The 26718-nt window shown below is 35.3% G+C and overlaps 1 protein-coding gene across 2 annotated transcripts in view; it reads left to right on the forward strand.

Moving 5' to 3' along the window:
* Positions 1–26718, forward strand: part of SYTL5 (synaptotagmin like 5) — a 114644-nt gene that overhangs the window by 2082 nt on the left and 85844 nt on the right. For both annotated transcript variants that reach the window (XM_003799881.1, XM_003799880.1), the window contains exon 2: positions 22713–22922. In XM_003799881.1, coding sequence (XP_003799929.1) covers positions 22713–22922 — 210 coding nt within the window. The remainder of the gene's footprint in view (positions 1–22712; positions 22923–26718) is intronic.

Genomic DNA, 26718 nt, shown 5'->3' on the forward strand with positions numbered 1-26718 from the left:
ACTGAGCCACAGGTGCCACCCCCAAGAAATAAAGTTTTTGATGAAAAGGTTTTTATATACCCCAGGTAGTAATAAAATACAGTTAATGATTTTAAAGCAATCAGAAATAACGTTTTTGACATTAGTAGTCTGGTCATAAGTAGTGGCTAAATTGTCTAATCCCCTGCAAAGTTATATTGTTTATAGGCAGATCATCAATTTCTTTGGCTCTTTAACCTTTTAGAGAATAGCAAAAGAAAGATATTTGCAGACCCAAGAGATACCTTAAAAGAATGTATATTTTTATTTCAGATTAATATGAGGTTACATACAATTATGTTACAATGTTTGCATTTGTTAGGTAAAGTCCAAGTTGTAGTTGAGCCCTTCACCTGGGAGGTATGTCATATACCCTTACACTGTGCCCATTAAGTGAGAGGTTACCATTCCTCCTCCTTCCTTTGTTCTCTCTCCTCTCTCCTCTGCCTCCTCCCACTTAAATTTAATTGGGGTTGTCTCTTGTGTAGGCATATAGAACATATATTTTTTAAAGCTATGGCTTGTTCCTTTCTTTCTTAACAAGTGGCTAATATTTGTTGTTTGCTCTGCACTGACTACATTGAATGTTTTATCTTGTTTTGTCCTGAGCTCCTGACATAGGAACTCAGACCAGATGACTCAAGCTGCGCCACTCTTAACAAATTTGTGTATTGAGGATTCATGCTAAAGTGGGTGGCATGGTGTTTCAAGTGTATGGCATTGAATCACATATCCAGAATTCAAATCAAAGTTGTATCATGAAATCTTTGTGTCACTTTAGACAAGATGCTCCCATAGATAAATCTAGATTTCTTACTTGGCAAAACAGAAATAATATTAGCTACCTTGTAAGATTGTTGTAAATATTAAATAAGCTAATATTATAAAGAGCTTAGAGCAAGTGCTGGGATACAGGAAGCACTCAATAATTGCCGGTTATGATTATTAGCCCTATTGTTGGTTTTTGTTGCTCTTGATTTACTGGTTGTAGTGGACATTGTCAGTGTTCTACTCTGATCCCTGGGGTCCCTCTCAGTTCCTAGTTTCTATGTACTTTACTTCTAAGGACGTTCACCTTCTATTCTCATTAAAGGATTACATTGGGTGACTGGAATTCTCTATAATAGAAAGCCACCAGGCCACAAGTGGCAGATCAACTGGATTGTAAATCGGGCAGCCCAAAGCTGATGGCTGACAGGTACAGGAGCCCCTTGCTTCAAGGCAGAACAGACTCTGAAATGCATCTTCATTTCTAGAGCTCGTCATGAGATCATTCTGAGGGTGAATTTCACCTAAAAAAATCACACCTTTGCTTAGCTCCTCTCCCCTGCCTTCTCCTATTTCTCCTCCTTCCTTACATATTTCTCTTGAGAGCAATCCTTAAGATGTGTGCACACAAACCTACATTGAAGAATTAGTTTCTGGAAAACCCAGCCTGGGACACTATAAAGCTTTTATTACTGAGGATATTGCAATTTAACATAATTTCAAGGGAAGTGTAAGTATAATAAGTCTTGATGGTGAGCATTAAAGTAAAGGATGTTGGATTCATGTGATGTACAATTTAAGATCTTCCCACAAATTTTTATCACAATCATTGAATTTTATATACTGGTAAATAAAAAAAAAAATGAGACCCTACAGCCCAGGCCTAAGCATCTTGGTCAGACAGAATGACTTTCTATAGATTTCTCAATCTCCCTCCCTTTATTATGAGTTTAAATACAACCTAAATCAGTTCAGGGCAGCTTTGCTTTGGCCCAATAGGTCTGTATGACAATTAAATTCTCCAAAGATTTTTTTATCATATGCCTTATGCTATATGCCATGCTAGACTTTGAAAGAAAGTCAAGGTGAACAAAAGAAAAGGTAACCCTCCTAGTATAGAATTCAGGGTCTCTGTGAACATGAATTGGGGAAAATTGTACATTTCTTTTTATCAGTCTTAACTAAACTTCAGCATCTTCTTCAATTATAAACGTGGACAGTACATTAGTCCTCCTCTTATTCATGGGGAATATATACCAAGACCCACAGTGGATGACTAAAATCACAGATAGCACCACACCCTATACATAATATGTAGTTTTTTTTTTTCAATATGATGACCTGGAGGGCTACTAGGTGAGTGACTAACAGGCAGATAATGTTTACATCATGCATACTCTGGACAAAGGGAGCACTCACATCCTGGGTCGGACAGAGTAGGGCTGCATTAGACTTTATCATAGTACTCAGAACAGCTCGCAATTTGAAACTTATGAATTGTTTATTTTGGGAAATATTTGTTTAATATTTTCTGATCATGGTTGACTACAGGTAACTGAAACTGCAGAAAGAAAAATCACAGATAATGGGGACTACTGTTTCTATTTCTTTTCTTTCTTTTCTTTCTTTCTTTCTTTCTTTCTTTCTTTCTTTCTTTCTTTCTTTCTTTCTTTCTTTCTTTCTTTCTTTCTTTCTTTCTTTCTTTTTTGCAAAAGTCTCATTCTGTTGCCCTGGCTAGTGTTCTGTGGCCTGAGCCTAGTTCACAGCAATCTCAAATTCTTAGGTTCATGTGATTCTCTGCCTCAGTCTCCAGAGTAGCTGGAACTATAGGCATCTATCACAAATCCCAGCTAATTTTCCTATTTTTGGTAGAGATGGAGTCTCACTCTTGTTCAGGCTGGTCTCAACCCCTGAGCTTAAGCAATCCATGCACCTCAGCCTCCCAAAGTGCTAGGATTACAGGTGTGAGCCACCACTCAGCCCTGGGGGGACTATTAGCTATACCTGTGAATTTGTTATCAGAGAAATCACAGAAATTGCTATACCACATCATAGATTAATCAAATATCCCCAAATATCATTTATGCTCATCACTACTTCCAAATTATGGTGCCCCAAGATTTTGCTTTTTTTTTTTTAGATTTTGCTATTTAACATATAAATAAAGCTTTCACTATTGTGGCACAATTTTTGTTTTTAATATTTTAATAACTATATTTCAGTATAATTTGTTTCCTGTATAAACCTTTATACTGTATAATATGCAGGGGGAAAAATCATGATTTTGAGAATGGATCCATAAGCTTCACCAGACTGACAGGGGAGTCCAAGGCACCAAAAATGTTAATATGCCTGATACAGAAAGAAGATCACAGTCCAGTAGGGGAGACAGACACATAACAAACTGAAGACAATGAAAGGCAGAGTAAAGTAAACACAAACTAGAAGCATAACCCAGACATCAGCATAGGACACTGTCTTTGGCGATGGTATTAGTTAGGGCTCTTCAGAGAAACAGAATAGAATATATGTGGGTGGGTGGATAGATAGATAGATAGATACATAGGTAGATACATAAAAACATAGGCACATAGATAGTTGCATAGATACATATATAGTTGCATAGATACATACATAGATACATAGGTAGATACATGGATACATAGATAGATAAGATATTTGTTATACCAAATTGGCTTATATAATACAGAGGCTGAGAAGCCGAGACCCATGAGAAGCAATGGTATAGTTTCATTCCAAGTCTAAAGGCCTGAGAACCAAGAGAGCTGATGTTGCAAGTTCTAGTCTAAGTCCAAAGGCCAAAAACAGAGAAAAATGATGTCCTACTTGGAGGATAAAAAGAATTCCTTCCTACTCAGCCTTTTATTCTATTCTGACCTGGCTTTCTGGGTATGGAGCACCTTCATAAGGTGCCAGAGTCCAGTGTTGCTTTAATTAATGCCAAACATTAGTATCTATGTGGACTGTGGAGCACAGTTGGGTATTGGGCCTAGGATATGGATTCAGTACAATTTTTACACTCTTTCATTCTTGAATTTTTTTCCTTTCAAAGGACAACCTACTCAAACAAATAAACATGCAAACAATAAATCCATGGCTTCCCAAACTCTCAATTTACTAACTTTGAAGATCATGTTCCTCTTTGTAAACTTTATAATTCTTTAAAAAATTCTTTGGTTTTCACTCCTTCTGAAACTGATTAGAAGAATCTGAAGGTGATTTTGTGGCTCATGGTAAACAGCTGAAACCAGGTTGACCTATAATAGCTGATGTCAAAATACTCTTTAAAGACATTTGAAAGCCAAGCTGTTATCTCCCCTGTGAAACCATTCCTTCTTTCTTCTTCTTCTTCTTCTTTTTTTTTTTTTTTAATGTCAAATCAATATGAGGGTACAAATTTTTAGGTTACATTGTTCTCACTTCCAAGGTAAAGTTCACGTTGTAGAAAGGCCCTTCACCCAGGGGACATGCTGAACAACCTCACGTTGTGCACATTAGGAGAAATCCCTCCAATCACCCTCTCTCCTCCTGCCAATTGCCCCTCTTCCCTCTCCCTCTTCAGCCCTCCACCTTGTTACATTATATTTGTGTTTTATCATTCATGTGGGCACATAATTGCTTATATATTGGTTTCATATTAGTATTGAATACACTGGATTTTTTTCCCAGTATTGAGATACTTTGCTAAAAAGAATGTATTTTAACTCCATACAGGTAAACACAAAAGATGTTAAGTCTCTATCTTTCCTTATGGCTGAATAGTATTCCATATGTATGCCACAGTTTGTTAATCCATTCATGGGTTGGTGGGCATTTGGGCTGCTTCACAACTTGGCAATTATGAATTGAGCTCCGATAAACATTCTGGTGCAAATGTCCTTGTGGTTAAATGATTTTTGTTCTTCTGGGTAAATACCTAGTAATGACATTGAGGGATCAAATGGAAGGTCAACTTTTAGTTCTTTGAGAATTCTCCATACTTTTTCCATAAAGGTTATATTAGTTTGCAATCCTACCAGCAGTGTAGAAAGGTTTCTCCTCTTTCCACATCCACACCAGCATCTGCAGATTTGGGACTTTGTGATGTGGGATAATCTTATTTGAGTCAGGTGATATCTCCAAATGCTTTTAATTTGCATTTCTCTGATGGTTAAAGATGACAAGCATTTTTTAAATGTTTTTGTTAGCCATTCATCTGTCTTCTTCAGAGAAGTTTCTATTCAAGTCTCTTGCCCACTTGTAAATGGGATTGTTTGCTGTTTTCTTATTAATTAATTTGAGTTCTCTGTAGATTCTAGTTATCAGACCTTTGTCAGATTCATAACATGCAAAAATCTTCTCCCATTCTGAAGGCTGTCTGTTTTCAGTGTTGCTATAATTGCTGAGGGGGGGGTCTTCCTCATAAAATTTTTTCTCAAGCCAATAGCGTTAAGTGTTTTCCCCACAACCTCTCCTATAATTTGTATTATTTGTGTCTTAAATTCAAATCTTTTACCCAGCAAGAATCAATTTTTGTCAGTGGTTAAGGTGTGGGTCCAGTTTCAGTCTTCTACATGTGGCTAACCAGTTCTCCCAGCACTATTTATCGAATAGGATTCTTTTCCCCAGTACATGCTTTTGTTAGGTTTATCAAAGATCAAATGATGATATGTGTCTGAGTTCATCTCTAGATTCTCTATTCCATTCCATAAATCTATGTATGAGTCCATTTTGGGGTTAGTACCATGCCATTTTGATCACTATAGACTTGTAGTATAACCTGAAGTCTGGTAATGTGATGCCTCCAGATTTGTTTTTATTTCTAAGAATTATATCAGCTATTTGGGTTTTGTTCTGGTTCCATATGAAACAAAGTTCTTTTCCCCAAGATCTTCAAAGTATAACATTGGTGTTTAGATGAAGATTGCATTAAATCTGTAGATTGCTTTGTGTAGTATAGATATTTTAGCAATGCTGATTCTTACCAGTCACAAGCATGGTATATTCTTCCATTTGTTAACGTCTTCTGCTATTTATTTTCTCAAGGGTTCATAGTTCTCTTTATAGAGATATTTCACATCCTTTGTTAGATATAGTCCCAGGAATTTCATCTTCTTTGGAGTTAATGAAAAAGGGATAGAATTTTTTATTTTATTCTCGATTTGACTGCTATTGGCCTATATGGAGGCTACTGATTTGTGGTAAGTGATTTTGTATCCCAGATTGCTGCTATATTCTTTAATCAGTTCTAAGGGCTTTGTAGTTGAATCCCTGGAGTTTTCCATGTATAAGATCGTGTCATCCACAAATAGTGAGAGTTTGATCTCCTCTTTCTCCATTTGAATACCTTTGATCTCCTTCTCTTGCCTGATTGCAATGGCTAGGACTTCCCTCACTATGTTGAATAGCAGTGGTGACAGTGGGCATCCTTTTCTTAGTTCCAGATCCAAGTGGAAATGTTTTCAGTTTTACTCCATTCAATATTATTGGCCGAGGATTTGTTGTAGATAGTCTCTATCAGTTTAAGAAATGTCATGTCTCACAAAGCCTATTTTCCTAAGGATGCTGGATACGGTCAAAAGCCTTTCCTGCATCAATTGATAGAATCATAAGATCTTTGTCTTTTATTTTATGTGGTGAATTATATTTATGGATTTACATATGTTTAACCAACTTTGAATCCCTGAGATAAAACCCACTTGATCATGGGGTACAACTTTTTTAATGTGTTGCTATATTCTGCTTGCTAAGATATTACTGATTATTTTGGCATCAAAATTCATTAATGATATTGATCTATAGTTTTCTTTTTTAGTTGGTTCTTTTCCTGGTTTTGGGATCAGGGTGATATTTGCTTCATAGAACGTGTTGGAGAGGATTCCTTCTTTCTCTGTGGTTCGGAATAGATTATGCGATACAGGAACTCACTCCTTTTTGGAGGTTTGGTATAATTCTTGTGTGAAACCATTTGGTCCAGAGATTTTCATTTTTGGATGATTCTGTATAGTTGATGCTACTTCAGTGCTTGATATAGGTCTATTCAAAATTTCTAATTTTTTCTGAGTTTAGGAAGATGGCATGCTTCCAGGAATTGGTCCATTTCCTCTACATTTTCATATTTCTGGGCTTAGATTTGGTGGGATTTTTCTGAGACAGAGTCTCACTTTGTTGCTCTCAGTACAGCGCCATAGCCTCATAGCTCACAGGCACCTCAAACTCTTAGGCTCAAACAATTCTCTTGCCTCAACCTCCCAAGTACTGGGACTACAGACACCCACCACAACCCGGCTATTTTTAGAGACAAGGTCTTGCTCTGTCTCAGACTGGTTTCGAACCTGTGATCTTAGGCAATTCACCTGCCTTGGCCTCCAAGAGTGCTGGGATTGTAGGCATGAGCCACCACATCTGGCTAGGCATATAATTTTTTTTCGTAGAAGTTGTTGAGGATCCTTTGTATTTCTGTGCTATCTTTTGTTATTTCCCTTTTATTATTTCTGATTAAAGGTATTAGAGATTTTACTTTTCTGTTTCAGGGATTTATCAGTATTAATCTTTTAAAAGAATCAACTTTTTGTTTCACTGATCTTCTGAATGATTCCTTTTTTTTTCAATTTCATTTAATTCTGCTCTAATTTTGGTTATTTCTTTTCTTCTGTTGGGTTTGGGGTTGGACTGCTCTTCCTTTTCCAGTTGTTTGGGATGGCCCATTAGGTTGGTGATTTACTCTCTTTCTGTTTTCTTGATGAAGACATCTAATGCTATAAATTTCTCTCTTAGGACTGCCTTTCCAGTATCCCATAGGTTTTGATGTCTTGTGGCTTCATTATCATTTTGTTCAAGAAACCTAGTGATTTCTTCTTAATATTGTCTTTGACTCATTCAATTTGTATCTTATTCATAATTGATTACTTCTTATGCTACAGTTTCCCAAAATATCAATTTGTACCTCTGTAGCACAGTGAAAACAATTAGGGTAATAACTAGCACCAAAGATTGCCATTTTAATAAAATTTGTTACATGTCTACATTTCTTGTATTAATGGTTTTGGAGGATATCAGTAAAAAAGGAATAACCTCTCTGTCTGGTGTGAGAAAGACAAGGTTTGGAATAGCTGTAAGTGGTAAGATGCAAGGGGAGTAAGTTTAACAGAAGCATGGACACAGAGCTGGGAGTATCTATGAAATTCACAAAAGTGTGGGAAAGGAGGCTCTAGCCAACTTTATATGAACCCCTGAGATGGTTAATTATATGTGTCAACTTATCTAGGCCAATGGGTGACCATATATTTAGTTAAACATTATTTCTGGAAGTTTCTTTGAAAGTAATTCTGAATAAGAATAACATTTGAATAAGTAGAGTAAGTAAAGCATATTGCCTTCACCAGTGTGGGTGAGCCTTGTCTGATCTGTTGAAGGTAGGAATAGAACAAAAGGCTGAGTAGAAAAGACTTCTCTCTTTTTGTCTTCAAGCTAAGATATCAGTTTTCTCTGTCTTTGGCCTTTCAACTCACACTGGAACTTATAGAATCAGCTCTCCTAGTTGTCAGGCCTTTAGTCTTAGACTGAAACTGTACCATTGGCTCTCATAGATCTGGACTTTTAAGCCTCTGTATTATATAAGTCAATTCTGCACAATAAATATCTCTATCTATCTATCTATCTGTCTATATATCCACATATATTCTATTGGTTCTGTTTCTCTGAAGAACCTTGACTAATGCAATCCTCCAGGCATAAATCATAGGCTGGAAGAGGGGCATCTACTCACTATCCACTGCATTCTAGCTTTATTCAAGAGGGTCAAATACATTTATGTATATTTTTCTTCTTCACACCAAGAAGGAAGAAGTGGTATGAGATAACTAGATACAAGATTTGACTGTTAGAAAGTACAAGTATTTTAAATGTTCTCCATGGAGAATAAGTCACTCAAATTTATTGACAGCTTTAGTGCAATGAAGAAAAATGGAAGAACTGTTGTGAAGAAAATTGAGCTATCAACACTGATTGTAAATGGAAAAAAGTACTGACAGTGTGGAAGCATGAAATAGAAATCATTGTTTATTACTTTGTATCTTGAATTTTCCTGACTTTGGAAGATCTCAGATTACCATAAGGGTATATGTGGTTCATCATATGTACTCAAAGAAATCTCATTAATATTCCATACTGCTACCCTTTCCTCTATGCTGTGATGTTTATGTGATAACTGTACCTATTCTGACCCTGTGGAAAGCCCACCCACAGCCTTACCAATAGCTGTCAGAGAAATGGACCAAAACAGAAAACATTTCTTTAGCCAGACATTTACTGAAAGGTCTGACCTATAAGCATTATAGCATTTTCCAAAGTTACTATGGTTTTTATTGAACCATTGCACTTACACAGTAAAAACTAACAAGAGTTTCTTAAGTTCTACTCTTTATGCTGACTGAAAACCAAAGTGTAAATGTATCATTTTTTTTCCTGTACACCTAGCTCAGCTAAATTGGGCTACTATACAAGCCAGAACTTAATATCAAGGAGGCACAGACCTCAGCCTAGAAACTGCCATTCTCCATATAGTTTTGTCTTAATATGTCTGATTTCATTATTTCAGTGCTGAGGGAAGAGAAGAAAGGAGAACCAAGAGAGCAAAGTATTATATATTCAAATTAGCTATTTGAAATTTTGCAGATAAGCTAAATATTTGGTGCAAGTGGATTTTAAGAATTATACATTTTAGCCTGGAAGTCAGGAAGACCAGTAAGTCCCCCCAAATAATATTCTACCAATTCACTATAAATATTTGATCTGCAGAGCTGTTTGTTTTTCCAAATCTTATCACTCTACTACTAGGAACAAAATTAGTTTGACCTTCTCAACAGCCTTTAGACTCTCTGTCCCCATATAACACCAGCAGAACTATTGGATTGGACTCTGAGTTTGGTAAACATTTTGTTTTAATCCTGATAGAATTGCTGCAAAGCTTCTTAATGGATTAACAGAAGCTTCCAGCATGAACATACTAGCTCCTTAACAGAATGTAAACTCTTAATGTGTCATAGAGAAATGAAAAAATAAACACAGCTCTCCTTTAAACAAGTTGAAAACTTTGGGGATTTTCCTACCAAACATCTTACTAACTTCATTATATACATACATACAGGAAAACTAACTTAAATTTTGATTCTACAGTATTTACCTCCAAGTAATTCCTACTTGTAGAGTTCAGCATAATCACAGGGCCACAAAATATGTGATTTTTGGAGACACATCAAACATTGGATTGTCCAAATAAATAAACCTATACTTGCCGGACTGTTTTTGTTTGTTTGAAATAATAGGTCACCATAGTCATAAGTAAGATTGTTTTCTAACTGAGTCTAATTCTGTATCTCTATATATGTCTCTATGTAGGTCTACATTATTTTATATTATTAATGGTATTGATATTATATTCATGTTATTTCAAATATATAGATTATATATTAAAATTAAAAGAACTATAGATAGACCTATAGATATATGAATAAAGAGAGTCTATGTGTACATACAGTCATCCCTTGGTATACACAGGGGATCAGTTCCAAGATCCCTGTATATGTCAAAATCTACAAATCAAGCCCTGCAGTCAGTCCTGCAGAATTTATACAGACAGAATTCAAACCTCTGTATACATGGGTTTCACATTCCAGGAATTCTGTATGTTTATTTGGGGGGGATACTTTATTTTTTAATTTTTTTATTAAACCATAAATGCATAGATCATGTATACATTAATGCATTTATGAGGAACAATGTGCTAATTTCATATAGGATTAGGAATGCTTACATCACACTGGTTAATATATACCTCATCTCATTTACTTAATTATTGTTTTGAACCATGTTTGGTTTCAAATGTGGAACCCACAGGTAAGTAGGGCCTGGGCCCATTGTATTATTTTTAAAAATCCGTGTATAAGTGGACCCAAGTAGTTCAGAAGTGTGTTGTTCAAGGGTCAACTGTGCATCATTGATTATTCTACATATTCCTGTTTTAGTACCCTTCCCTTCCTTGTGTGATGTCTCTACCCAGAATTGGTGTAGAGGACATGTCTTTAGGCAGCAGGGGTTCACTTGCACTCATATCCAAGAAGCTGCCATTCCCATTCACTGTAAGTTGTAGATACAGAATAAAGCCCATGTAATCCAAAACATGGCTGAATGTTGCAGCTGGAAGAGGGAGTGAAGAAAACCTGGCCCCCAGTCAATGCATAAGGGAATATCTAATAGTAACAATATTCTTTGGAAAATAGGTATTTTACCTATTTCCAAGGAAGTGATGTAAGTGACAACTTCACTAATAAAAACGCTTCTTCTAACATTTTAGATTTTAGGCAGATCACCATTTTATATCAACAGTAATTTTATGAAAATATTCCTGTATTAATAGGAGTTATGCATGGTTTAATTAATTTCAATCTGCAATAAGATTAGGCTAGCAAGCATTGAATAATTTTTTCTAATCATCATTTTATTTCAGAGTAATTAAGGATAACTGATGAACATTTAATGTAGATAACTAAAATTAATAAAACTTATAACATCAAAAGATGTTTTTAAGTTCTTAAACTCCATAATATTCTAGGATCTATAAAGAGCGTCAATGTTTGCAATATTTTTAAACCATCAACCCTCTATCCAATTGTGTGTTTATTATCTTCTGACACATCCCTTCATCATAGAAGTAATAGGTTTATTAGGGAAAATTAACAAATTATATAATATGAACTTTAAAATCTCCCATAGAATTCTTCACAGAGAGAGTTTTCATTTGTATTGAATTTTTTTCCCATAACTATTATGTATATACATATAATTTTCACATAATGGGAACCATACTGTATTTGTAGATTTGTATCCCTGATTTTTCCTTAGCATTATTTTATGAACATTTTCCATGTCATTAAATATTCTTAAGATTTCATAACATAAAGATCTATTGCATGCAACATGCATGTGAGAGATGTTGCTTAATGACTGTATTTGTTCTAATTTTCACAACCATCCTTACACATAAATCTGTTTAATTACATTGTAATTTATATTTTGATTTCTAAGCCTTGTAAATTGAAAAGTTGTTTTCCAGAAATATTGTGTCAATTTTTTCTTTACTAAATTATTACATTATAACTCTGCAAACATAAAAATTATTATTACAATTCTTTATTGACAATAAACTATTAGTATCCAATATAAATTTACATTTATGTGGTTATTACTATTTTCATATGATTGTTAGCCATTTGTATTACCTCTTTTTGATTTTTGATTCATATTTTTTGTCTATTTATTATTGGGAGTAAGTGTTGTTTCAATATTGAGTTATATGAATTCTATTCCTCATTTATTTGGGAAATACATTCCCTAGATTCAGTGAAATTCAACAAGCACAACTCATATGAAAGATATTGGAAATAGAGATGATTAATTTCCAAATTAACAGAAGCAAAATTGTATTATTGGATTTTATACTCAAATCCCCATTGACTCAAATCAAATTGAAATATTCTTGTATGAAATATAAATATATCTCTGATAGACTTTATGTACAACAGTATTTTAAAGCCAAAATTTTAATTCTTTCTCACTTTGGTAATAGAATACATACCATTTGTGTGTATGGAAATTATGATAAATTCTGTGTCAAAAAATATAAATAATAGTAGCTTAAGTAAGAGAGAAGTTTTTTTTTTCCTTTTTTTAAACCTAGAACTCATGCATAAAGCATCTCAGAGCTGGTAGTTGTGGCTCCATCATCAGAGGCCCAGGTACCTTCACCTTCTAACTGGTTGCTCTGCCATCTTCAATGTGGGCTAACACTTATTAAAATAAAAAACAAAACTTGACAGTTATTAAAATAGTAAGGCAGACTTTATTCAGGACTATTACAATAAATGTGAAGATTATACAAAGATGGAATAGAGATCAAGCTCAACTCCAAATATGACCAAGAGATAGAGATTTATAGCTAATGAACAGAGAGAGCTGGTCAATGGATAGAAAATTACTAAGAAGAGACATCAAGGGTAAAGGCATTCTTGCTAAACCGACTTGGCAGGATTCTTGTTAAGACCAGGTTATGAAGGCAAAAGACAGTGAACAAAGACAAGAACTTAGTTAAAAAGAAGGCTCAGAGGAAACTGTCTAAAATTTGATTAAGAAGCAGTTCTTTGTCACACCTCCTAGTTCAAAATGGCTACCCCAGCTCCAGCCATCTTGTATTTACTCCAGTTGGCAGGAAGAAGGGCAAATAGCATGAAAAAAGTCATGTTTCTTTCCCTTAAGGATGTTTCTGAGAGGTTTCATATAACATCATGATTATATCCCATTGGCTAGAATATAGTCACATGATCATACTTAATTACAAGGGAGTTTGCATATTAAATTAGGAAATGTAGTATTTATTATTGGTGGCCATGTGACCAACCAACATTTTAGGGTTTTACTGTTGCAAAAAAGTAGAAAGAATATCAGGAGACAACCAGCTATCTGGGAAAAGGCATTCAATTTTTTTTTAATTTTAAAATATTAGAGGTTACAAATGTCTCTGGTTATATGAATCAATTTAGTAATGCTTGCATCATGGATATAAATGTGCAGATCACCCAAATAGTGTTCATCATATCTATTAGGTAGGTTTTCTCCTATCCCCTCCTCACCTCTCTCCTTGCTCGATTTCCATTAAGTTTTACTCCCCTCCGTACACATGTATGCACAGTGAGTACATGTAGTATTTGTTTTTCCAATCTTGAGATACTTTACTTAGGATAATGATCTTCAGATCCATTGAAATTGCTGCAAATGACATTAATCCATCCTTTTTTATAGCTGAGTAGCACTTCACGGAGCACATATACCACATTATGTTAATCCACTCATGAATTGATGGGCTCTTTGGTTGATTCTACATCTTTGCAATTGTGAATTGTGCTGTAATAAACATCAAACTGCAGGTGTCATTTTGATAAAATGACTTCCTTTCCTTTGGGTAGATACCCTGTAATTGGATTGCTGGATCAAATGGTAGCTCTGTTTTTTAGTTCTTTGAGGAATCTCTGTGCTATTTTACATGAAGTTCATACCAACCTGCAGTCCTACCAGTGTGTAAGCATTCCTTTCTCTCTGCATTCATACCAACATCCATTGTTTTTGGACTTTTTAATAAAAGCCATTCTAACTGGAGTAAGGTGATACCTCATGGTGGTTTTAATTTGCATTTCTCTGATGTTTAGAGATGTTGAAAAGGAACAAAGAAAACTACAGGCCAATATCCCTTATGAATATAGCTGAAAAAATCATCAGTAAAATCTTAGCAAATTGAATTAATTGGCACACCAAAAAATAATCCACCATAACGAAGTTGGCTTCATCCCAGGGATATAATTAGATTTCAACATACATAAATCAATAATTGTGATTTACCACATAAACAGAAGCAAAGACAAGGATCATGCAATCATCTCGGTAGGTATAGAAAAGGCATTTGACAAAATTCAGCACCCTTTCATGATAAAAATTCTCAAAAAAGGAATATATCTCAAAACTATAAAAGCCATGTATTACAAAAGCATAAAAGGAATATATCTTAAAATTATAAAAGCTATATATTACAAAACAACATCCAACATCTTAATGAATGGGAAAATATTGAAAGCATTCCCCCTAAAAACTGGAAAAAGACAAGGGTGCTCACCACTATCACTTCTATCCAACATAGATCTAGAAGTCCTAGTCAGAGCAATCAGGCAAGAGAAAGAAAGAAAGAGTATCCAAATAGGAAAAGAGGAGGTTAAACTTTCACTTTTTGCTGACTATATGATATTTTATCTTGAAAAACTCAAAGTCTCCACCAAATGACTCCTGACATTAATAAATTTAGAAAATTCATGTTACAAAATCAATGTATGCAAATCCATAGCATTTCTATACACCAATAACAGCTAAGAGTCAAATCAAAGACTCAATACCATTCATAATAGCTACAAAGAAAATAAAATACTCCAGGAATATACTTAACTAAGGCAAAAGATCTTTACAAAGATAGTGGGTTCAATTAAGGTCAAGTATCTTATGGATCAGATTTCTTTATTGCTCAGCATAAATCTCATCTTCCTTTTATAGAATCTGAAAGTATTTGATTGTCACTGATGCTTTTCAATGAAGCATACAAGAAAAAACAGCATACAAAGGTTTATATTTATCCTCTATAAATATCAAAGAAATAGTGACTGGACATTTTTTGTATCATATGCTGATACTTACAACTAAGAAAACTGCTAGAAGTATACTTTATAATAACCCTCACATATGAAAATATGGGCCCCCCATAAGCATCACCTGAAAATATAAAACAGGAAAAGTCAAGAATTGATAATTGCCTTTCCAGAATATATAACTCATTCCTTGCTACATTTAAAATAATTTAGTTTGCAGGGACAAATTCAGGGACATTTTTAGGAATAAACTTATAGCTATATACCTATAAAAATTTAATCTAAAACCCTCTAGTACAGTGCTTCTCAACCTTCCTAATGCCGCAACCCTTTAATACAGTTAAAAGGGGTTGCGACCCACAGATTGAGAACCGCTGCTCTAGTATGTGCCTGTATTCAGTAGCAGAAGTGGTTTCAAAGAATTTTTCAAGGGCAATGTGTTCTCTTTAAAGTATTTTTTTTGTATGAATGCCTATTTCCCTCCATTAAGTCAATTCTATCATTACATTGTTATAGCAATAGTCTTTAAAAGCCCACTATTGTCCTTGTTGTTTTTTTAAAAGAAATGCAACTTTCTACTTCTTGCTGTACTGATTCTATCTTCACCTCCACATTTTCTGGGTAATTTATCTTATTGACAATGGAGCTTTCTGCTGGTTTTGATACTCAAAGAGGTACCCTTTGGGTTTCAGATTAGCAAAACACAACCTTGTTCTTGATGGGCCAGGAAATTGAGACAATAGTTATTTTAAGGTATTCCTATTTAGAAGACTGGGTTGGTTAATTACTTGTGAGATCATGTTCTGCTATGATTTTAAGACTGTAGTTAATAAAAACCATAGTGACAAATAGCACTGATTTCTAACTCCTTTAGACTAGTGAGTTATCTTTCTCTATGATTTATGAGATCCTTCTATTAGGTTTGGTTCTCCAAAAGTAGACCCTGAACCCAGGATCAATATGCAAGTGATATATTCAAGAGAAACTAAAGAGTATTAATAAGAAAGCAAGATAGGAAAGATGGAGCCAAGTAAGGGGAGGATGTCAGGCAAAACTTGGCAGAACATTCAGCACAATTTCACAGGGACAGATAATGTTTGCTGTATTCGTCATCCTTTCTAAAAAGGAGTCTGTTTAATCTTTCTGAAAAGTCCATAATAATTTATTGATTACTTTCTTGGATTATAATGGGTTGGTTAGGCTCTTCCTTGTATTCCTGTGGTTTAATTATTTTCCCTAAGACTATTACTTTTCAGTATTATTGCTACATTTTTTGTTTTGTTTTTTGGTTGGAGGGGAATATTATTTTGTCAATTGCCTGTGTGTTCATATGGCTTTTTGAGATCTCCTGTGAGCCAAGCTTTTTACTGCCAAGAAGTGGTTGGTATCATCTACAGATAAGAAGATTTAACAATTCCCTCCTTCATAAAGACCATTTCTAAGCATGCAATTTGCACAATTCATAAAACTTTTTTTTTTATCTAGACAAGTAAGTGTTCTTTCACACCTGCTCTTTCTTACTTTCTCTGAAGCAGATTTCTATTCAGTCAAAACTTTTTTTCCAATTCTCAGAAGGTCTTGATTCTTTTTAACAGCCTTTGCTATGAAAACTCATTAAAAGCTTTATAAAGTGTATTAGAGTCAGAGTAGTGCTTGTTGATGAACAGCTCTGTTGGGCAATGTTTGTCATGAGAGATTTTGTGATATGATCCAATGTGGGCAGATGTCATATGGTGGGAGAAGCAGGGCAGGCAGAAGAAAATTTCATGTTTACTGAGGCATAACTTTGAGTGTCCTTAGCATGGCTTTGTGCAACTAGGAAATAAACAGTAATCATTAATAAATGCAATGCCCTTTCACAGTGAAAATATTTTAATAGATGAAGAGCCAGCAAGAGGCCTGTGGTATGTGGGAAGAGTCCAGATTTTGAAATACAAAATTATGAATCTGAATCCTGATTGTACCTTTGAGTAGCTCTGTGACCCACAACAAACCTCAATTTGCCTCTCCAAGATTCCATTTTCTTATCCATAAAATGTGAATCACACTATTTTTTCTCATCAGTTGTTGTCAAAGTTTAATGACATGACATGTAAAACAGAGTGCCTGTCATGTGGCTAAATGTGATGTTTGCGTTTTAATAATAGGCTCTGCATGCAGAAGCTTCAATCAAAAGGAAATGGTAATATTTTTGTAACCAGACCACAGAAAGGCAGCCTGGTCAGCCTTGAACTTTCCTCAGGCAAATATGAAATAGCACTAGTGTTGATGACGTTGCCTCTGAATGGGAACGAGAGATGGAAATGCTAAGAGATGTGCAGCCATAAACATCAGGCTGCTGTGACATTATTCTGCCTGCATATATTATTTCCAGGAATTTTATCTCATTGCTTTTGGCTCGACAATATACTTCATCAGTCATTCCGGCTTTGCTCTCTTAATGGAATATGAAATTTTATCTCTAGACAAGTATTCAGCTTGCAGGCATTAAGCAGAAGCTGAAGCAAAACCTGATAGCAACATTTCTACAAGTCACAACATAATAACAACTAATATTTACTGAATTCTTATTGTATTTCTTGGGAAACAGGTGACAGAGACATATTATTATAACGAATTCAGATAGAAATGTATTTCTCTCTAATGTAAAAGTCTGAGTTGACTGACAGCTTTGTGGTATAATTGTGGGGGCTCTGAGCTCATTGGCTTTTTGTTGCTCCACCATCTTGAGGGTTTAGGTCTTTCAGGATGGCTCATTCCTATGTTTATATCCCACCCTTTGGGAAGGAAGAAGAGATCAAGGGAAAGGGATGGTCCCTATCTCATGAAAGGCACAATTTAGAGGTTGTACATACTGCTTGTAATCACATTCACTTGGCCAACATTTAGTTTCATGACAAAACCTAACTGCAAGGGGCACTGAGAAATCTAGTGTTTATTCCAAGTGGCTATAAAACTAACTAGACAAAGGGAACAGATGTTGGGAGACATACCAGAATTGTCTATCCTATAATTACAATGTGTCAAGCTGTGCTAAATACTTACCAACATTGTCTTACTCAAGTTCACAACAACCCTATGCAGTTGTTTTACAGAGGGGGTATTTTAATACAGAGAGAGGTTAAGTCTTCTTGAGTCTTGAGACATAGACAAGTTAAGTAATTGCCTGAATGTCTCAGAGGAAATAAGTGGCATATCCTGGACTGGAACTAAGGAAGTCTGACTTTGGAGCCCTGTTCGCTGAGCCACTATGTCATCCTTGCTTGCTCATTATCTCCTTGGGCCTTAATGTGATCTGCTAGCTAAGACTGTTTAAAAGCATCAAGGAATCAAGGAAGCTTTACAACTTGTTTATTCATAGCTTCCTCTTCAAAGCAGCTAATTGCTTCCATTCTAAAATTCCTACCTTTTTGCTGCAAAACAGCTTTCAGTACAATTTGGTCTAGACAGACTAACAAAAGAAAAAAAATAATGCCACATAAATGTGATAGGAATTTTAATGAAAGCAATTTCTTATTTGAAAAGAAGTGTTGAGATGATGATAAAGCAAGAGGTCTTTTTCTTAATATATTGAGCATTTTTGATGATAGGACAGAAAAAAAATGAATTCGACATATCATCAGAATATAGAACTGAAGAGATCCTATCATTTAATAGCCAACAAGATAGTTCATTTCTTCAGTCTTTAAGATTTCAAGTACATATAGGTAAAAAATTCATATGTTAATATGAATGTGCCTGTGTAGCAACAAGGAAAACTAAGAAATGGGAAGCCACTGTAGATTTTGTAGTCAAAGAAAGCCCTTCTGGGGAAGCAGAAGCAAAAAAAAAAAAAAACAAAAAAACAAAAAAAACAACAAAAAAATAGGTAAGTGCCGGTTGGCCATATTAAAAGTTAGGCTGTGCCTTTATCAACCAGGATAGGCTAAGTGATGCAGTAGTAATGGTCTCAAACTCTTAGTGGCTTAAAACAATGAAGGTTTCTCACTCACGCTGCATGTCCAATAACAGGATATCTGGGGACTCTACTTTATGACATACACAGACCAAAGGCCAGACTTGTAGAATAGACACTGTTTGGGACATTGTCATTTTCTGCAAAAAGAAGAGGGTATGTGGTGAACTGTGCATTTCATCTTAACTATTTAAATCTTCCCATACAACAGGATCTTCTTTGTGGCTCTTTTATCTATTAAAATATTTTTGCTTAGAAAGGATATTGCATTTGTCAATGCCTCCTGCCATTATAGAGGTTGACATGTTACTTTCCCAGCCTCTCTTGCAGCTGGTGTGATATGACACTATCTGCTCGAGGAAACCTAAGAAGAAGTCTGATGGGAGGACTTCTGGGTCAGCTTTTGCTTTTCTGGAAAGACACAGATGCAGCTGTTCCCCTTTCCCTTTTCTTCCTGCCTTAAATAAGAATGCTATACTGAAGCTGCCTAGCCTTTTTCATATGATAAACCACACTTGAGCATAGGGGGTGTAAGGGTACTGACTTGTTAGTAATGTTATTTTGCAACAGAACTAATGCAAGCAACTGCCTAACTCTGGATTTCTTGATATAGGAGGTGTGGGGAGGAAGAAACATGTATTTTAAGCTTGTTATTTGAAACAAGGAGCAACTCTAGTTATGTGATGGCTTCCCTGTTTATGAGATATATCTGCAGATACTGTGCTTGTAGCCTAGAACCTCACTTTCCCCAGATACCTTCCTGAGGCTGGACCAGCAATGCAGGAACCAACTGGCTCACCCTGCTTTGTAAGTGCTAGCTGATAATACTGAGGACAGAGACATTTCTCAATCTATTTCTCTCCTTTAGTTCCTTGTACTTCTCTTTCCCCTTGACACTATTTCTCTAACCATGCATTTCTTTTTCCTGCCTGCAATTACCCTCCCATTGCCCTTCCTCTGCCTTTTCAGTGTCTAAAAATGGCTGTGTCCAGTTAATAGGGATCTCCTACGTGTGGTTAAATGAGGTCAATTTTTCAGACAGGTTTGAAAAATCAGTAAGCTGTTTAATATTTTGTTCCAGTCTATGGAATTCTTCTTAGCTTTCCCCCACATATTTCAGAGATAGTTGCCAGAATATTTGGAACCATTACCACCAATTGCCTTAAAAATTGCTGAACCAGAGTCTTAATTCTTGCTTCCCTATGGCCTGATCTATACTGGGCTCTTTCAGACTCTGAAACTGTGAACTGCGTGAAAGGTGATTGCTAAATAAAGCCCTGTCAAGTAGAGCCCAAAACAAGATGTGATATAAATGTTTGACTAATTGGGCAGTGCTTGTGGCTCAAGGAGTAGGGTGCCATCCCCATATGCTGGAGGTGGTGAGTTCAAACCCAGCCCTGGCCAAAAACTGCAAAAAAAAAAAAAAAAAGAAAAGTTTGACTAATTTATAGTAATAATTTCTCCAAGTGGTCTCAGCCACTGTAGTTTAAGGAGCTACTAAGTGGTTAAACTTCAGGCACCTGACCATGGACTCTTTGGGAGAGAATTTGCCTCCAAAATATCACCCAAGCCCCTCATTTTCCTAACTTATTACTCTTTGGCACACCAACCTATTCAGATAGGGCTGCTATCTAGGGTTGCTGGCTCTGTTTTACTCATCTGAATCACTGTGTCTTTTATCACTGTTGCATAATTTTTTGTAGACTTTGAGTAGGCAATGTGTTATTCCTCCTTGCTGTGAGGTGTTCAAACATCTGTTGTGATCCTACAATTAATACAAGTGTGGTCTTTAACTCACAATGAACTCTGTTATTTTAAAGCTTGTAGCTTTTATAAGTTTTCAAAAATAAATTGTGAAAGTCTTTTCTTATACCCAATTTCACGAGCCAGGTACTCTCTTTGAGAACATAAGGGTATTTTGTAAGATCTACATTAGGAATTAGGAAAATGTGCCATTTGTTCTTGTCATTTGTGCTTAGATGGACAAGAGGGTGGGGACTGACAAGTGCTCTGTAGGGCTATCTCTTGCAACACGTGTGTCATTTGTTTCCTTCTTGACTAACATTAAGGATGAGGGTAATCCTTAGCAAATATCCTGTTTTCATTCATTTTTATCTCTGAATACCAGAATGCCTAGTACAAGCATTTAGAAATGCTTGTTGGATTAATGAATTAAACAATGATTCACAGAGTTTGGAAACTTTACTCTTCACTTTGAAAACTCTCCAATTATGAATCTCTCATTGGTCTGGAAATTAAAAGACCCAGTTTCTGCCTCCATCTATACTTATCTTTAATATGCTTATTGTCTTTAATATGAAACTAATTATGCCCCACAAGTTAGTTTTAAGAATCAAAAGAAACAATCAATAGCTTTACATGTTCATCTGCTTTATAATCTTGCATAGGATTGGATTCTGAGCAGTATATGCAAGGTACTAAAGTAATCATTCCTACCTTTGGGAAGATGCTAGTCTAGATGGGTATGACAAAGTTTAGTACTATACATGTAAAAGGTGATTATAGAAGATGAACCTGGAATATTTTTCTGGAAAAAATTTCATTTTGAAGGGATTAAAGATAAATAGCTTAAAGAAATGACATGTCTGTGACGCATTTAAGTGGGGAAGAGTTTATCTTCTGGAACTATGTTCTCCAAATTCAGCAGTACACTACGTTAGGATCAATAGGGAAGCTTTAAGAAATACCATTGCCTAAGCCACATCCCAAACTAATTACAATAGAATCTGTGAGAGTGAGACCTGGGAATCAGGATTTTTTAAACTTTCCAAGTGATTCCAATGCATAGCCAAACTGAGAACTAATGTTCCAAAGCCAAGCTCCTCAAACTTTAGTCACCTGGAAATTTTGTTAAAATGCAGTCTGAGGTTATACCCGAGGGTCTGCATTCCCACCAAGTTCTCAGGTGATGCTTATGCTGTTAGCATAAGTTCCATGCTTGGAATAGCAAATCTTCAAAGCTTAGATATATAAATTACATGTCAAGTAGCAAAAGAAGGAACACGGAACTAAGAATTGTCTATTATCTATATGCCAGGCACCGAGTTCAGAACTTCACATACATTATTTAATCTTAAAAACAGCTGTGGGAGAATATTGTTACTCTTATTTTACAAATGCAGAGACTGATATATCGTGGCATATCATTGCCTATTGTTGGACAGTTAATTCATGATGGAACCTGGATTCAAAGATAGGCATAGCCATAGGTTAATGGAGATCATTGGAAATTTTCAAATACTAAGCAGAAACATTTAGATCCAAAATCATGGGCAGTGTCTTTGCAGGCATAATCTTCATGGGCTCACTTAAGGAAACTAGCAATGTTGCTGAGTTTGATTTCACACTCTTGCCTCATGCAGTATGTCTAGGCAGGTAAAGAACATGGTATCGTGCATACAACTAGAGTAGGGCCTTGCTTCAGTGTTATCGCGTCAAAGATAATCTGCAGAAGTTAGAATGAATGAATATTAATAGTGAAATAGTAGTGCTAGTGAAGGATGTCAAAATTCAAAGGTAAAAACAAACGTTTTAATTTTCAACTACTGATATCAAAGGATTATTAATTCTGGAGGGAGAAATTGTATTTCCTGAAAGTCTTTAGCTCTGATTCTTTCATTCAGCTATTCTTCTAAATGAAAGTTTCTCTTAAAGGCAGTGCCGCTCCTCTGGTTTTGTTTTTTAAGTGATTTTTTTTTCTTTCCTTCCAGGAAGTTGAAAAATGAACTCTTAGAAGCAAAACGTAGAAGTGGAAAGACTCAACAGGAGGCCAGCAGAGTCTGTGTTCACTGTCAGAGAAACCTGGGCCTAATTTTTGACCGGGGAGACCCATGCCAGTCCTGCTCACTAAGGGTGTGCAGTGAGTGTCGGGTCACAGGCCTTGATGGCAGCTGGAAGTGCACTGTCTGTACCAAAGTCGCGTGAGTTTCTTGCTTTTCATAAAAAGTGGAGATTTGATGGCTGAAGAGATTGGAGTGGGGAATGCAAGAAAGAAAAAGAGTATTTTAAATTTAGGGATTGAGCATATGGGTTAAAAGTACAGCCCAACCACAGGCTCAGCAATATCTTCCCTGGCAATGGTCTGGGATGTGTGTATGTGGTGGGGGAGAGAGAGAGAATGAGAGAGGGGAAGAGATAGAGAGAGAGAGAAGCATATGCACACAAGAGCGAGACAGGCAGATACAGAAACAGAGTTGTTTTAAAAAAAAAACAAAACATGAAGCATAGTAAAATCAAAAGCCTCACAGAATCAGGTCTCTTTCTGTATTTGAAAACCACCCGTTATCTCTCTTCTCTTCTAGACCCCTTGCCTCCACATGTCTTCTCAGAAGGCACAATTTGTTTGATACATTCTTAGACACTCAGAGTGACTAGCAAGGGGGTATAAAATGTCTAGCTTGCTCTGTACCTCAGATGAGGAGGAAAGCTACAGAAGTTCCCGAATTTCCTCCAAACCTACCTTCCCCTTGAGAAATGGCAAAGGGAGAAAACCTTTCCATTGACCTCTCCGTTTAGCCTAAGGGCATGTAGTGGGCCTGAATTTCATTTTACCAACTCGAGAGCAAGTCAAGCATCACAGTTTTCTCAGAAATTAAATCAGAATCTAAGCATGATTCAATTTCTGCTTCTCTTGGGACCTTCCAAACTCCCATCCTTTCAAGAAGTCTCCTCTCAGTCATCTGGTATATTGTTCCCTCCTAACATCACATTGTCTCCTCTACTCTGGGAAATGTCTTATAACGTCATCTTAAGACAACTCAATGACATCTATCTTGCCTATGCTTGAAGTGAGGGATGCATCACTACAGTATCGGTTTGGCTTGGTTGGACTTTTCCTCTAACTCATCCTGTTGTAGGAGTTAAGAGGCTATCTTGGGATGGAAAGAGAATAGTGTGCAATAAGAATGACCTTTCATTTCTGCCTTCTCTGAGAACTACTGTTCTGTCGAAGACACTTATATCCAGTGATTGCTTCATTTGGGCAATGTTATTTTTCTGATGCATAAAAGGTAATCCAGAATATAGCAATGAGCAATTCATACTGTGTTTAAACACTGGATTGAGATATGCCATTTTAAAGAAATGAACCGTTTAAGTTCTTTCATTGCTAATTTTATCAGTACCATGCACTAACTGATTGCATGACTAGAGCTCTTCAGTACTAGTTTTAGATATATTACTTTGATTTACTTAAACAACCATCCTCAGTATTTTGTACCACATGAAAAAAATCTTTCATGCTTCCGTCCTATCATTAGCAAACATCCTTTGCCAGACCTATGAGGATGAACACTGATGAAATAGACGTGTGGGTTTCAGTGTAGCCTTTTACTGATTTGATGGTGATCTTTATGTATTCTGTATACAAGTTATATTGATTACCTGTACTGCACACATCCTCTTCTACCTTCTGACTTGGCTTTTCACTCTCCTAAAGGTGCCATTTGATGAACAGAAACCTCCCCTTTTTAGTAGTTCCATTAGTTATTTTTTTCCCTATATGATTAGCAAGATTTTTTTCTCTATTCTGTTAAAGAATACTATCCCTAACTCTCAAATCATGAAAATATTTTATGTGATCTTTTGTAATTGTTTTACCTTTTACCTTGAGACTTACAATCTACCTGAAACTGATTTTTGTGGATGATGTGAGTTAAAAACTGATTTTTATATTTTAAAATGAGTATTATGCAGTGGTTGATTTGAGTATCCTAGATATGTCTATTAAATAATGTTTGTTAATTGTGTTTCCCAAATCTTCCATATCTTTACCTACTTTTTAAACTGCATATTGAGAGAAGTATGCTAAACTCTCACAATAGTGGTGATGGATTTTCTATTTATCTTTTTAATTCTAATTATCTCTGCTTTATATTTCTAGATGTGCTCCATAGTTATCTTTTCCATTGTTCTTTATTCTTTGCTATGTCTCTATGCTTCCACTTGGAATAATAAATCCCCTGTCTAAACAGTACCCTTTAGTATTTCCTTTAGTGTAATTCTGCTAGTGATGAGTACCCTCAATTTTTGTTTTGGCTTTATTTCACTCTTAATTTTCAATTATGTTTTCACTGGTTATTGAATCCTAGGTTAGAGTTATTAACTTTTAGTGATTTGAATACTTTATTGGCTTCTGGTTTCCAATGTTTCTGTTAGGAAATTAGTTCTTAGTACATTGTTGCTCTTTTGAAGATCATACTTTTCTTTGACCATATTTAGTATTTTTCTCTTTTCTATTGTGTTTTCAAGTTACTATAATATGGCTAAGTCTAATTTCCTTATACATATTCATCTTGGGGTTCCTAGAGCATCTTGAATCTACTCTCTTAGTATCTCTTGTCATATTTAAAAATCTCTCAAATGTTCTTTACATATTTACTTTTCCTCATTATTTTCTTCTCTACTCCAAGTATTCCAAATATGTATCTTAATAATAATCAAAATATTTCATACCTATTATGCTCTTTACTGTATTTCTTATCCTCTTATATCTCTAAATTTAGTTTGTGCTTTTTTTTCTGACCTATCTTCTAGTACACAAATCCAGCCTTTGGCTATATTTGAATTGCTGTTAAACACATCTATTTAATTTTTAAATTTTGTTATTGTGTTTTTCATTTTTAGAATTTTCTTTTTCTTTCTTTTTTATTATTAAATGATAGCGATATACATTAATGCAAACATGGGGTACAGTGTAGTGTTTTCATATACATTTTGAAATACTTTCATCAAGCTGGTTCACATAAATTTCATGTTATTTGCTTAGTCATTGTGTCAGAACATTTATATTCTAGCTATAGAAAAGTTCACTTGTACCATTGTTAGACAGATTTACTTCTGCTGTGTATTCCAAGTATCTGCTGAATTTCTCATTGTTTCCTTGTAATTTCTTGAAATAATTGTTTGTAGTTATTTGAAAGTCTAAATTATAGCTCTGTTATCTGAGTCCCCAATGGGCCTATTTGTTTGCTCTATTGTTTGTTCTTTTTCTTGGTTTTGGTCATGTCTCTCTTATCATAAATTTGATGGGTTTTGATTGATGTTCAATGTTTATGAAAATGGTAAAATTTATTCAGACTTTGTCTGATATGAAACTATTGAGAATATACATTTTCTTCTGGAAAGAAACAAGGATAGGGCTACTGCATATTTAAGATTACCTTAATCAAGTCAGGGATTAAATTAATTTAAAAACTGGGGCCTCTGTGCCTATGAGGCCTGATCTATTTTCTGGATCACATTTACTCCTAGGGTCTTATAACATAGCTATTGGGTGAGAGAGGCAATTGATTTTATATTTTATAGACATGTAAATGAGAACACTAAGAGTTAGAATGTGTGTTGGTAGAGTTGGGATGAATATCAAAGTTTTGTTTATTTATATGTGTTTCTGCATCCAGCTGTTTTTCCACCAGACTCTGCCAAGTTGAGGTTTTCCATTTCAAGGCAATGAATAAGGAAATGAAATTTTAACAAATGACTGATTCTTCAAATGCAGAGTCTAAGAACTGATGGGGAATTTCTCAGTAACTATTTTTCCAATTCTTATGCATTGCCATTTTATTTGACCCTTAGTATTTAACTCTTAGTTTTTTTCCATTTATGTTCATCCTCTTCTTTATATCTCATTCACTCAGACAACAGTAACTACAGACTGTGACTCAAAGTCAATTTGTCTTAAGTTGCCTCAAGCTTCTGTATAGGGATAGTAATTGT

Source organism: Otolemur garnettii, unplaced genomic scaffold, assembly GCF_000181295.1.
Source record: "Otolemur garnettii isolate 467f Iridium unplaced genomic scaffold, OtoGar3 scaffold00158, whole genome shotgun sequence".
Taxonomy (NCBI): domain Eukaryota; kingdom Metazoa; phylum Chordata; class Mammalia; order Primates; family Galagidae; genus Otolemur; species Otolemur garnettii.